Source organism: Lepisma saccharinum, chromosome 3 (assembly GCF_977018435.1).
Source record: "Lepisma saccharinum chromosome 3, izLepSacc3.1, whole genome shotgun sequence".
Lineage (NCBI taxonomy): Eukaryota > Metazoa > Arthropoda > Insecta > Zygentoma > Lepismatidae > Lepisma > Lepisma saccharinum.
Genome location: NC_139231.1, coordinates 3871230 through 3886984, shown reverse-complemented (window position 1 = coordinate 3886984; position 15755 = coordinate 3871230). Strand labels below are relative to the sequence as shown.

Genomic DNA, 15755 nt, shown 5'->3' with positions numbered 1-15755 from the left:
CATAAAGTGGACTTAAAACACCAACTCAACTCAACTCAACTCCTGTTGGAATGCGTATTCCGACATGACACTCATGGCAGTGACAGTGTACAATTGGTTGGTAATGATGGTACCTTCTTTTGTAATTACTATAATAATTGTACAACTGCACTTATGTAAAGAACAAAAAAATATTGAAGCTAAATTAATATTTTCCTTAGGTTTAGTGAATGATGAAATATGTGTATGACATTCATGTAATAGTAATTGGTTCATGTTTTCTATTAATGATGGTAGCGCTGGAAGTGAGGGGGATTGGTTCTCCCCGGGCTAGCAAAGTTTTCGCAAAAGACCGCCCTAGTTATCTCATTGTCACCATGTTAAACCATAGAGGCTAACCCCAAACATCCTACTACCAATATTTTTCAAATAGCTGGGGGGAATACCATTCCCTGCGCACCCCTCATTTAGATCACTGCGCACGCACGAAATAATAAATTAGCTGGCTCAATCAAATGTAAACATTGGGTACTGACTGATGGACAGAAATATCTCAATATAAAGGTCAGATTGGTGGTTACTTAATTACAAAAAAAGTATATAAAAAATGTGTAGTTCCAGTTTGTTTACAAGATATCTCGTCAATCAAATAACCATTCCCTCTTTAAATTACCTCCCTTCCTCTTTAAGGCCAGCTTTAGACGGAAGCATTTGCTTTAACATTTTTGCTAGCATAAATTATATGTAAATGCCTCCAAAAATCTTACACCAGAAAGTACTTTGAAAAACTCAATATGCTAACCAAGGCAGAAATTTATTTTATTTTAAAACATAAACTAAACGTAACGTTTCAACCTTCTAGCAATGTCTTCTTCAGACTCTGTACCAAGTACAGCTATGTTTTAAAATAAAATAAATTTCTGCCTTGGTTAGCATATTGAGTTTTTCATATCATGGAAACAAGGCTTAATGGTGTTATAATCAGAAAGTACTTAACATTCCGGTTACCTCTTGCGATTGCGATGTATAATATATACAGCCCGAAAGACAAGCCGAATTACACCATCTATGGTTAATTGAAACAATTAAAATATTCTTCCATACGTATACTATGTACGCTATAAAGTATTATTTAAGCCGCGCCATTGTATGTAACTAACACCTTTTTATAGGAAATGTTATTCCTATCGGTTGAATAGTTATCGGCCTTTAAAAACGTGAAGTGATACATTGTTTACATACATCTCACTCGGCCGCCATTACATCTGCACTCTGACCTAGAGCTTGCTTCCGATTGGTTACGCTTCCTTGAGAAATGCCATGAGATTTTTCACTTTCCACGGTAGCAAGCATAAATGTTAAGAAAAATGCTTCCGTCCAAAGCGGACCTAAGGCAGGCAAACTGAATGCATATTTAGGAAGGATCTAAGACGAGAGCAAATACCACCACAGCATACCCCACTGTGTCCTGACCAGGGACGGCGACAGGGGTGGGCACGGGTGGGCAAGCGCCCACCCAAAAATTCCTGTGCCCACCCGATTGCCCACCCTATCAAATTCAATAAGTACATATACTTGGATATATATGAATGATTTAATAAATAAGTGTATTCTGGTGTTCATAACATGTACATTTTACTTGTGAATATTATCTATGCTAGAATTTTTCACATATCATCTTATATAAAGACAATTTTCTCATTAGAAAGTGAAACTAATTACTAGAGCTATTGAAACAAAAACTGTGATCAAATGAATACTTCCATGATTAAAAGCAGCTAGTAGGCTTTGGAGGCTCAAAATTTTGCAGGGTATGATCAAGATTAGATCAGAATTTAGGGTAAACTTGAGGACTGCAGCTCCGGGCCTTCACTGGAAAAGACTGCTTTGAAAAGTACCACATAATAAAAAAAATAGGTACTTCGGATGTGGTAAAAAATATAATAACAAACCGCACCATGTAACTTGGCAAGAAGTTATAACTGAAACTGTGTAGAGGGGATTGGAGTGAGGCCTTGGTGCTGTAAGCTCCGGGCCTCCACATACGTATATAAATCCCAGCCTGGGTATGGTTAAAATAATTTCCAAATAAACAAATAAAAACATCATCTTAGCGTTAATTCTCCAGCAACACAATAAATTATTTCGACTTTTTAAATATTATTATTATTATTATTAGAATAGTTTAATCAGGAAGACTTAGATGGACAGGCCACGTGACACGAATGGCAGAGGAAAGAAAAGTTTACAGGATTCTTGTTGGGAAACCTGATGGTAAGAGACCAGTAAGAAGGCCAAGACGAAGATGGAGGGATAACGTTGAGACGGACATAAAAGAAATTGGTAAGGATAGGAAAGATTGGATTGATCTTGCCCCGGATAGAAACAGATGGAAGGCTTGTGTTTCTGCAGCCATAAACCTTCGGGTTGCTAGAGAGTATAGTATAGTTTTAATTAGCTCTGCATTGAAATTCCAGAAGTGTACTTCTTTTTTATTTCATTACAATTTTTATATACCTGTCATCTTCAAATATCAATATGGTATGCGAAATATCAACTTTATATTCATTCTACTAATAAGAACGAATCACAATAATCACTACAATACCGAAGTGAATACATTTTAATAAACCACTTATGTATGGAAAAAGCTACAGAATTATTCAATTGCTAATGACTGGCTTATCATATTTATCCTCTTTCGACAAACAAAGTTTGCCACACGAATCAGCCGAAAATGTCGACAGAATCTGCAGATGCAGCTGAAGTAAAGAAAAAAGTTATGTCACAAAGTATCCAGAAGACGATTTTGTTACTTTGTTTTTAAGCCCACTTCTATGCTCAGATGGGCTAATCGGGACTAAACCTACAGTTTAACGTGTAGTCCGAACCAGTGTGCATTGTGCTTCCACCAGAAGAGGGGGAGTTCAACACATGACGTCTTCATTATAATGCGACAGCGTTATGCCATTGGGAAAAAAATATACAGAAAGAACTCGCACCAAACGTGTCATTTTATCACCACAGAAGATGCGTCCATTTTAAGAGGGTGATTACCTGAGACAAATTGAGACTTTCGGAAAATAACGTCATTGTTCACGGAATTAGCTGCCTTGATCCACTAATTTAACGCTGTGCAATTGAAACTACCACCTCAACTTTCTAAGAGGTACGACGTAATGAAACTCCATTTTTGGAAGAGTAAGCTGTGGTTGATTTGTTTTATTTTAAGTCATTTCAATTGTGATTAGATGAAAGTAACGAAGGGGCGAAAACAAATACATTCTGACACTCAAAATACAAACCCACATAAATTATTACTTTGACAGTGGTTCCAGGCTCCAGGGACTCGTTGCCTGAAAGAATTAAGTTTCCAGGGTATGCTGCACAGGTTGACAATCTAGTGTATTCGAAATGGTCACGCCATACAACCCAAGTCATCTATAAAAAATAGATGAATTATTGCTGTTACGGTGATCAACTTCGATGAATTCCTTGTGTCCTAAATTATTTTGTTACTTCTAAAAAGTTCATGTAACCATACGTGTGCTGTGTTGCTTCTCCCGCATTAGATACATGAGAGTTCAGAAATCGAATAGCAACTTAGCTAATAATCTCTTCAATTCTGAACAGATTTTTCAATCTCACTTGTTTATTACATATGAGTGATATTTTGTCAAAATAGCCTTTCATTAGCCTAGGAATACTTCATGGACAATGAACAAAGAATTGGATTTCCGTGTGTGTTTTAAATCATTCATAATAAGACGTTCATTTTAATCCAAACCTGCAGTGGCGGCGATTAGGAGGAGTGGGAAGTGAGGGATGCAATTCCCCCGTCACATTTTGCCACTTTTTGCACCCGCAGTATGGACTCTTTATGCTAAGCCTTTTCTTTCAAGAAAAAGTATATTGTCCTTGCCCCTCAAATGTTGGCACCCGATCGCCGCTACTACAAACATTCAGATAGATTTGTCAGTTGTGCAAACCTTGTAAGCTAAGAAAAGTGATCCCCAAAGGAGTAAGAATTACGAGAAACTTCACGATTGTCTACCATCGCACTTTCTATCACTGTCGCTCCGGCTCCCGTGGTGGAGTGGTTAGCACATCGCGCTACGACGCGGTCCTGGGTTCGAATCCCGGCCTGGGCATGGATGTTTGTGAGTGAGTGTTCATTCATCAATTTCATCATGTCATCACTCATCCCCATCTTCGCAAATTAGCCAAAAGTGGCACAAAAAGCGAAGTAAAATAAAGCAAATAAATCAACCAATCAAATCAATCTATCACTGTCGCCAAATACATAAAATCAAGTATGTGCCTTGTATTTGCAACACAAGCTTAAACCTAATTCACATTTATTTCACTGTATTAACATGCATGAAATAATGTGGTTAGAATGTATAACTGCACATGCTAAACACTTCCTTAAAATAATTGTGTACATCAGAGACAAAGCGAAAGAAAATGGAACAAGATGGGAGGATAGATTAGAAAAGAATAAAGAGGAAAACAGGATAAGGAAAAGGAAAAGATGTAAGACGAGAATCGGGAGTGTAAAAGAGAGGGTGATACATACGACTTACATACACACATATACTATATATGGTCTTAACATTTATACTGCCCACCCTAATCTATCAATATGGCGCTTCTGCCCACCCAGTCGAAAATTTCTGGCGCCGTCCCTGGTCCTGACCTTTAGATCATCTTCAGAACGGCATGTTATCTGCTGTGTTGCTCATCATCGAACGGCCATGTGCGGAATTTCAAGCGACCGCAGTCAAGGTCGTTCTCGTCGAGAAACCTTGCGACAGCTGTGATTGACGGACTCAACTGCCACGTTGTCACTCTCCCTCCAGTGGTCGATATTCAAGGTCAAAGGTTACGCCGCTCTGTTTTTATTACTGCACCCAAAATCCAATTAAATTAGTCCTGGCAATAGCAATTAGATGTTTCTAGATGTTCACCAACTTAAGCAATTGGAAGAGCAATAAAAGGACAATGACCCGCAACATATTTATTGTCAACGTCAAAATACTGTACATATTTATATACAAGGTAATTTACAAATTATGTGGATGAGCACGCGCGCGCACACACACACACTGTATCCTTGCAGGAGGGTTGATTACAATTTAATGTCAATAATTATTCAATTTCCCTAAGCAATTTGCTACTTCCCGTCATTTTTATTTTGATTATTATTATTTTATATAAAAGATTGTATATCGGATGGAAGGATTTGTTTTTCGGGAACCATTTAAGTAGCAAGCTTTGTTTTTGAAACGAGACACGAAGCCGACCAAAGGTAAAGTCGGAATATTCATCTATGGTGTTGCATGTCATTCTCAGTAACATTTGACAACCTTGAGAATCGAAGCGTTACGAGTCAAACATAATACCGACTGAATAATAGTGATAATCATAATAGTTAATTTTGGCTTGTTAAATGTTGTTATAAAAATGAAATATATATATATATATATATATATATATATATATATATATTACTAAAAAAAAGGTAAAGTGCTCCCCTGTGCATAGCACCACGCCATGAAGGCGTATAGGGGGTGTGGGGGTAACGCCCCACACTTTCTTGATCCGGTCGTGAGTGGGGGTGATGTGATCAGCATCACGTCCCTGACCGCCTTTACCCCCCCAGGGTTTCACCCAGGTACCCATGTTATTCGACGCTGGGTGGACGCCGGGGCCGCTACCATCGTTAGAAAAGTTCCCGGATTTGAACCGGCCGGGGATCGAACCCGGGACCTTTAGCATGGTAGTCAGACGCGTTACCGACTGAGCCACCGCGGCCTATATATATATTACTACTTTATCAAATGGGTATCAACAACTCGACCCTCCCACTGTAAACATCCTGGAAACTCCTATCCTTTCAACTGACACTACAAAATATTGTAGGAGCTTCTCGATCGCGAAGTGATAACGCTACAGCCTTCTAACAAAAGGGTCCCGGGTCAAATCCCCGGTGGAAGCATGCTGCACATTTGTTAGATTCAACTTTAAACAGCAGGTCCAATCCCGATTGGCCTGTCTGAATAATAAAATGGCCTTGATTGATTTAGTTTATTTTACTTCGTCCATCTGTCACTTTTGGCTAATAGCGAAGAACACCCATGCCCAGGCCGGGAATCGAACTCGGGACCTGGCGTAGTAGCACGCTGTGATAACCACTCTGCCACGGAGGTCAGCTAAAGTGACCTTAAAACAAACGGAACACTGTTGGTGAAAGGGGAAAAGGTCACTGAAAGCATATGAGAGTGGGCCGTACTTTACGAGGAAAAAACGCTTTTCCTTCCCATTGAAACGGTAAAGGGGGAAAACGTCACACCAAAACATCCTCAGAACAGATGGGTGACATTTGAAACGAAAATATTTCTGAACCTCCACGCCTTGCTTCCCACCCACCCACGCGCCCCGTCGCAGCAGGAAATGACGTGTACGTTGTTGATTCTGTCATGCGCAGCTGAATCAGACGCAGATAAAACATGCACACGCAGCCCTTGGAGCACGCAACAAGTGTATGCCAAGTAAGCATTATGCGCCTCCCCTCCCCCTTCACAAATCCACTTGTTGCTATCCAACAAAATTTTACACATGGCTTCCTGTGCCGAGTATGTAATTGCCTTGTCAGAAATTTCCGGGCTGTCGTTCGCGTCCTTTCGCAGTGTATCGATCACGTTCTGCGATGTGGTCTTAATTGCGAGCAGGAGGCTCATACCGTTTAATGTTGTGCAACTAAAAATATTGCATTGTGCTACTTCTCACATGGATGTGCGATCTTGGAGCCTTAATGGAAGAAGTAAAACTAGAAGTTATGTCAGTGTCGCATTCAACCACTTTCCTCTGGGGGTGGGGTTCAAAATTCGAGGGGGCTGTCATAGGCATCAAATTATAATATTAATCCTAGCTTATCCATGCCGTATGAGAAACATACTTACCTGAGGCGGAGGGCGGGGGCTCACAGGCCCACACTTTCTTTTATAACTAAAATTCAAGAAACCATTTTGTCTCATAAGTAATAGCCCAAATGACACAGTTGAAAGTAGACGATAACAAAAACAAAAAGTCTCGGTAAACATGAGTCTGCAAACGAGCCGTTTTCCAGATAATCGCGAATGTGTGATTACAAGCCGCCACTGACTTCATTGTTTGTAAACGTCGTCCTAGTTGGTAAAATGCTAATAATGTGTGCGAATGTTTGGTTACAAGCCGTCACTGATTGATTTTTGTAAACACCGAGTGCTTTACTACTTGTGCGTTCCAAGGTTTGCTCTTTGTTTACAAAACAGAAGATTTCCGAGAGGTGGCGTTGTAATCAAACAGGATGGATACAATCAGTACAGATAATTGTACTGCTTGTGACCAATTCCGAAATGAACCGGGGGTGTTCGAAAGCATTTTACCAACTAGGACGACGTTTACAAACAATGAAGTCAGTGGCGGCTTGTAATCACAAATTGAAAACGGCTCGTTCGCAGACCCATATTTACTGAGACTTTTTCTTCTTCTATTATCGTGTACTTTCACCTGTCAATTTGCGCTATTACTTTTGAGACACCCTATATATGTGCAGTAATTCACTAATTATAATAATTACAAAAATTATTTGCATTAATAAAGGTGGCCGCGGTGGCTCAGTCGGTAACGCGTCTGACTACCATGCTAAAGGTCCCGGGTTCGATCCCCGGCCGGTTCAAATCCGGGAACTTTTCTAACGTTGGAAGCGGCCCGGCGCCCACCCAGCGTCGAATAACATGGGTACCTGGGGGAAACCCTGGGGGGTAAAGGCGGTCAGGGGCGTGATGCTGATCACATCACCCCCACTCACGACCGGATCAAGAAAGTGTGTGGCGTTACCCCCACACCCCCTATACGCCTTCATGGCGTGGTGCTATGCACAGGGGAACACTTTACTTTTTTTTATTTGCATTAATAAAAAATAACCAATTTGCATGAGTGTCACTTGGTGAAATCCTCAAGCGACATGTGTCGCTGGGATTTCTTTCAATACACAATTTTTCTTCAATACTCCCGTCTTTTCTTAGAAAACAAAGAAAATAATGTTCTTCAGACATTGCATTTCGATAACAGTGACACTTTTTTCGATAAGAAGGGCTTCCCCGATGGTGTAGTAACGTCGCTGCTATGTAATCCAGGGGTGTTGGGTTCGATACCCGGTGGAAGAACATAGTGCTTCGGATTCCACTTTAAACTATGGACTCGACCCCAGTTAGCCTATCGGCGCATAAAGCGTATTTTCACGTGTTCACTGATTAGGGTAATGAAGATAGAACCGGGTAACGATTCATGGATCAAAGAATCGGGAAATGCACTCAAACAGATTTCATTTCATTTTTGCTGTTTAGAATCGCTTTTCTGTCACTTATGGCTAATCGCGACGATGAGGATGAGTAATGATATGATCAAAGAGACGAAGGAACACCCATGGCCAGGCCTGGATTAGAATCGGGGACCCCTGGCTTTGTAGCGCCACTTTGAAACCGAGAATCGGGTAACAAGTTCTGGATTTCACTTACTACTTCAGCGAAGATAAGGATGTGTGTTGATTTTTTTTAATGAAATTCACAAAGAACACGAACGTCAACGCGGTGACTCGAACCCAGAAACTTTGGTGGGGATATAGAAAGTCGCGAGTCGGCACATCCTGATTTCTACAATTGCGGTAAAACCAAAAGGAATGATTTGAAATGGATGATTGATTGATTTTACTTCGCTTTTCTGCCACTTTTGGCTAATCGTGAAGATGAGAATGAATGGTGTTAAGTTGAAATAGATGCAGGCGCAACAATTATAAACATATTTGGACGACACAGTACGAGCCCCACAGATAATTATACTGACCGTAGACTCCAAAGCCAGAGCTCCTCTAGTACTACGTGGAAGAGGTTGACATTTGGGTTTCTTTACAAAGTATCACCACTTACACCCACCTTGAAATTTCGACGGTGCAAGATCAGGCGAATAGGCTGGATGGGGAAGTATTTCATTGTCTTTCTGGAGCGTCAAGGAGTGTGAGCTGAAGCATTGTCTTGAAAGAGTTTCACAAGTTTTGACAGTATCGAATTTCACATAAAATACCATGTCTTTGATGTATTAAACTACACTTGTATTTTTCTAGTACCTCTTTATATTACGTGAAGTTTAAGCCAACATAAACTACGCGTAGACTGCACACATCTTACACTCTTGAGATTGACCAAGTACTTACGTAGTGACCCGGAAGCGGGACCATGGGCGGCTGAGGGGAGAGGATCACGTGATGCAGGGTTCCGCTCTCGTCCACGATCTGCTGGACCATGTGTCCGGGGGGCACCTGCACTGGGAGAGCAATGGGCGGAGAAGAGTTGGTCGAAACCATAGGAACAGTCGCCGGACCTAGAAGAAAAAGAGAACTGGTCATTTACATGTAAACATTATAATTATCCACACATTACAAAAATTGAATCAGTCAAAAATGTTTATCGGAATCCATGAACACATTTAGCGGGTACGCTATATCACCGGTTTAACATCTCCGATCGACTACCGGAGTCTAGCTAGCGAGCCTACCGACAGTGTACAGCGTGGGCTAGCGGGTTAACGATGGGTGCTGCGTTGAGATGACGTCAGCGGCTCGCTTGTTGATTGGAGGTTTTGGGAGTTATGACCCGCTCCCAGGCTTTCAATCTAGAACAGCCTGACATCCAAACGAAAATATCACTTTAGTCTTAATTTGTTCACAACTATTCTTGAAAATGGCGCAAGGACAGCAGTGGCTGCTGCTTCTCCCCCCCAAACATTGAAGAGGTTGCGAGATGACAAGTAGCTAACAATAAACTAGGAGAATTTATACCTAAATGCAACGCAAGCTTCAAAATTCTTGTACTCATTATTAGGGAAAGGAACTTTAGGTAAATAAATGTTTTTTCTGCGATAAGATACAGACCATCATTTTTGCCAAAATTCTGATCATAGCCTTATATGTCAACACAGCAAATTTTATTTTACATAAAAACACATATTTTCCAGTTTTCTGTATGTAAATACATATTTTGCGAATTTTCATTTTAAATACATAAAATCGCTCATTGACTTCATCTACCTCGAAATCCTCCAAGGAAAAATGTTTATACTCTGCACCTCTTTCATATCGAGAGTGCTAGGTTTGTTTTGTCTTTGAACACCCTCGCTGGCAGACTTCTGGTACCTCGCCTACGATCCTATTGGGAGAAAATAGCTGTAAGTACCTGGGGCTGGCTACACGTAACAATAGCAAGGCTTTTTAATGAAGCAATGCAGCTATTGTGGCCGGAAGGCATAAAATTTGACAATGTTCTTCTCCTCGTGACAGATGCTGCAGCTTACATGAAAAAAGCTGCAGTAGGCCTTGCCGTTAGCTACCCCAAAATGGTGCACGTTAAATGTGTGGCTCATGCGTTGCATAGAATATGTGAAAAGATAAGAGCTCTTTATCCGAATGTCGATAAACTGGTTTCAAATGGGAAGAAAGTTTTTATCAAGTCGCCTAGAAGAATAGACATTTTTAAACAAAAATGTCCTGAGGTTCCCCTTCCTCCTACACCTGTAGTTACGCGATGGGGCACTTGGTTGGATGCAGATGTTATGGCCAGAACTTTGAAAATATTGTATCTGTTGTAAATGATATCGACAAAGAAGAATTCTGCAAGAACTGTTGATGGAGCCCTCCTTAAAAGTCGAATTGGCATACATCTCAACAAAACCTGTCCATTCTCTCTAATTCCATATGAAAGCTTGAATCGTCCGCGAACACTTTGGCAGCTTCCATTGGTAAAGTCCGTATAGTAGAAACGAAACTGCAAGAACTCACTGGATCTAAATGTCTAAATGTACAGAATTTTTTGGGAAAAACCAAGGTTTTCAAACTTTGTGCCAAATTGCATGTGCTTTGGAAAGTGAAGTAGAGGAAGACGAAGCTTTGGAAAACTTAAGCGTTAGTGACATTTCGTGATTCAAATATGCAAGAATTGTTTCTTGTGACGTGGAGCGATGTTTCTCACAATATAAGATGCTTTTTAGAGATAATCGTCACAGATTTACAATGGAGAATTTGGAAAAAACTATGGTGATCCACTGCAACTCTTCCAAAAAATAGCTCGCTAAGAGGTAATCATTTAGAAACTAATTTCAGGTGTTTAAAATGCATGTTATAGTTTGTTTTTGTTACCAAATGTTTTTATTTTTGTCACATATTTTCCTGTTTTTATCACATATTTTCAACATTTATGACACATAAAAAATAAATATTTCTGAGTTTTTTAGCACATAAAGTTCCGTTCCCTACTCATTATAATGGGAGCAAAAAACAATGCAAGATATTCTGTGTGGAGTAGCACTCAACTAAAATGTGATTCAGTGCTCACTGCAGATGGTGCGTTATTGAAAGGCTAAACGCAAGGTGAATAAATTTTGTGTTAGTTTGTTAGTTAATATATAATTGGGCCTCCCCGATGGTGTAGTGGACTTTAACAAAATCCTCAAACTTCATATATACTTTTACTTTCACCATTGAAATTATAAGGAGTGGTTCACAGGAAGCGTATGTGGGTAATGAACACTTATTACTTAGGACAGCCGCACATCGGATTCGATGAGATGAGTCATTTTGTTCAAACCGACTCGAGGGAACGTTAACATGGGACTCTTATGAGCCGCCTCACACCGGACGATACAATCGACTCGAGTCATCTCGAGTCACGTTGCGACAAAACAGTGAAGGTCCCGGGAATTTTGTTTCGGAGGAGCACGATGCGACAAAACGCTCTGCGCATGCGCCAATCCTTTCCTTAATAAGGACAAAATTGATGTGCTATGGAATGAGGTGGCACAGGAGATGGATTACATTACGTGAAAGAAATAGACTAATAAGAAATTATCTTGTAATGTACAAAACATTTCATAAATTGTACAAGAAAACGATGTTCTGGGCAGTTTGATATTTATTCCTCGAATAACTATGTGGTTGCAGCACGCGAATTAAACTTTTTCCTTTTTTGGAGTTCCGCAATGCACCGGAACTCCATTCTAGCAAAACTCAGTTCCTGCTGCGACATTGGACATCCATTTTATTTATTTAAGGCACCATACAAAAGTCCATTCTTTGTTACATTAATTCTTGTAAAGAATAGATGAAATGGATAAAAACTAAATTTGTCTCTTGTCTGTGGAAATGTAGAAGAAAATAATATATTGTGGTGAGTGCTATTAGTTTCAGATGCAAATGAGAAATTAATTTCCTGAAATGACAGATGTCATAGATCTTGTGTTTATACATTTACTTTAGATGCAATGATAATAGAAATCAATGCTTTTTCAGCTGGTACGCAACAGCACGCTGTATTTATGTGAGAATGAAACTAAAATAATTTTATTTTAACGAAAGAAGTGTGTTTGGTTTGTCTGTGTGAGTATATGTATCAGTAGACCTCGGATTTTTACGTTCTAAAAATGTACTTTTAGGTTCCTAAAATAGGTTCTAAAAATTCTAAAATAGGTTCAAAAATCTTAAAATAGGTTTTAAAAATATTAAATTAGAACAAAACAATCCTGAAGTAGGTTCCAAAAAACTTAAAATGGTTCATAGTTCCTGAAAAATACTAATTAGATACAATTGTTAAAAACAAAATTTCAAAGGGACCGTGAGAAATTTTAAGACATATAACCATCAGAAATATTAATTTTCTAACAAAATTTTTATTTCTCTGCATCATTTTCAAAATGATCCATTAATTGTTGTAAAACTAATACTTGTATCATTAGCAATTTTGCTCTCTAGAGTATGCTTCAAACAAGTTGGTCATTGAATTTTTTCGTTACGAAACAGAACAAATACCTGTGTGTGATGTAACAATAATATAAAACCTTAAAAAATATACAAAAACCTAAGAAAACGTTTGATTTGGGCACAAAAACCTAAAATAGGTTCTAACAAGCAAAATAGGTTATTTTAGGCGCTATAAAACTTCATCAGTTGTTGCATTTTCTAATGAAACGGTGATGTAACTTTTTATTTCTCATTTACCTGCAAAGGAAAAAATAGGTTAAATACGTAAAATCCGAGGTCTAATGATCATTTATATACCACAATATTTAGAGCAGTTCTTATGATAAACACAATAACAAATAATAACAGCAAACTAACTTGTACCGAAAACTTTCTTTCCAGAAAAAGCACTGATAAAAATAATAAATATTTGTTTCGTTTTGTCGGAAGCAAAGTGACTCGTCGTGTCAGATCCGGTGTGCGGCTGGCCTTACTTTCACCATTTCTCCATTCTTAATTTTGCCACCCTTTTCGCTGGCAATTTTTAGTTTTGCCACTTTTACTAGACACCGATTTTTATTTACGTCCATGAACCCAGAAGGATTCGTTTCACCATATTGCTTTAGTGGAATCGAGTAACACGTGCTGGGGTAAAAATGTTTTCTAGTGAATTACTAGCAGGAAAGGGGAGGAGGTTTTGGGTTGAACATTTCTGGGACAATTGCGCCATCTTGAGGCAAATTCTTTACGTAGACACGCTATTTCCTGACACGCGAGCAGCTCAGAACACTACAACAATCGCTTATAGAGTTTCATTCACATCAGAAAAAACTTTCAAAACAAAAATTAAAATAACAAGTGAGAAAGTAGAGTTCCATAACTGGGCCAAAGCAGTGCAGATTCCAACACATGTAACAAGTATACAATTAATTTTGAATTTTGTTATTAATGTCAGTTGAATTCACGGAAAGTATTCACCATAGCCTAAAGTAGACCATAATAGAGCTGGTTCCCAATTCAAGAAACGTATAAATAGTTCACCTGTGGAAACCAGCATGCAATTTGGCACAGAGTATCTACTGTATATAATAACCTAATTCCATGTCGTCCCAAAGGAACTGAATACATAACCAAATTTGGCATAGGGTGTTCACGTAACTTGGTAATTGCAAAAAAAAAATCTTCACGATCCAAGTCGACCTCGTCCCCCCACAGATGGGGAAAGGAGTTGAACATTGTTTATTGATTTGGTTCATTTTAATTGCTTTTATGCCCCTTTTGGCTAATCGCCAGATGTGGATGAATGATTATATGCTGAAATTGATGAAGGGTCGTAGAAAGAACATCCATGCCCAGGCCGGGATTCGAAACACTGACCCCTGGCGTCGTAGCACAGTGTGCTAACCACTCCCTCACGCAGGACGGCTTAAACTTTGCTTATTATTTAATGCAATATTGAGTTGAAAACTATAGGAAAATGTCCAAAACACAAAGAGGATGGAATCGTTTTAAGCTTTCAAATTTCAACTCTTCTAAGGACTGTACCGACACGAGACGATTCTCGAATTCGAGACTTGTGAGAGACAAGACAGAGTATGACAGACCTTGTAAATCGAGACAAGACCGAGAATCTTAGTCTAGTTTGTGACTTTGGTATAATATTTGAAAACATTACCTAAACTAAATTTACTTTTCATAAGCCAAATCAATTTGTTTATAGCAATTACAAGTAAATCCACTTGCGGCAACGCATGGTATTTGGTTTCATAAAGTCATGACAAAATTCCATTTTCGAGGGTTCGTAGCGTCGAAGCGAAGCGTCAAACAGAAAAACGCCCAACAAAATTGTTTGCCTTGGAGACCTCCATACGCTGTGCAAATTTGTTCGTTGACATGCTGTGCATGTTGTTTATACTGTACTACATATTCCGAGACGAGACCCAGACAGCCGTTGAAAGACTGGCAAGTCCCGCCTCGTCTAGATACCATCCCAAAATTTGAGCAGAACTAATATGTTGTTATAAATATTAATCTGCAAAGCAACGATGTGAATCAAGACTGATTGGCTTCTACAACAACATAAAAAAGAAACCTTACTGATGCAATTAAAATCGCCAAGTGTGCGACTATCATCTGCTGGCTGATGAAGTCATGGAACTTAGCACTGGAATGATGAAATTAAGAATGTGCCCCACGACTACGGTTCTGCCGATATCACTACTTTGAAGCGATACTCTTACCCCTTCCCACCGATAAAGATGCTTGAAAGTTAAAACAATTAAAAGTTGTTCAAAATATTGATTAATACAGGGTCTGTATAAAAAGTAATGAGATCAAATTCGGGGGAAAAAATATATTGAAGATATCGCTACAAATCATTAAAATGCTTGAAAATAGGACCCTTGGGCGTCGACACACTTCTGCAAACGAGTTTTCCACGCTTGGAAGGCGTCCTGGAAGCCCTTCAAGCAGCGCGTCGAAGCCACTTTGACCTCTGCTACGGTCCCATGACGGTGTCCTTTGAGGGCTGTCTTCACTCGGGGGCACAGGAAAAAGTCCGCCGGGGCCAGATCGGGACTGTATGGAGGCTGGGGAAGCGTTGTGGTGCTGTTCCGGGCCAGGTAGTCGTTGACCACGAAGCAGGTGTGGCTTGGTGCATTATCATGATGCACCCTTAAATTGGCACAAATGTTTCTCATCTGCAAATTCTCGGTAATGATGGTGTGCACAGTCATTTTATCCTCCGCGGTCTGCAATCGTTCGAACACTTAACCGCCGGTCTGAGTTCAACACATCACGCACACGTTGCACATTGTCCTCGGTTCTGCTCGTGGACGGGCGTTGTGCGCGGGGTTCGTCTTCCACACTCTCTCGACCGTCTTTGAACAGCAGCTTTTGATAGGATTTCACTCCCGAACACTTGCTGGATCATGGCCAACGTCTCCAT

At 39.7% G+C, this 15755-nt stretch overlaps 1 protein-coding gene across 3 annotated transcripts in view; it reads right to left on the bottom strand.

The window, feature by feature from the left end:
• The window catches only part of mtgo (miles to go), a 596892-nt gene that overhangs the window by 96296 nt on the left and 484841 nt on the right, over positions 1-15755 (bottom strand). For all 3 annotated transcript variants that reach the window (XM_083118289.1, XM_083118287.1, XM_083118290.1), the window contains exon 3: positions 9236-9402. In XM_083118289.1, coding sequence (XP_082974415.1) covers positions 9236-9402 — 167 coding nt within the window. The remainder of the gene's footprint in view (positions 1-9235; positions 9403-15755) is intronic.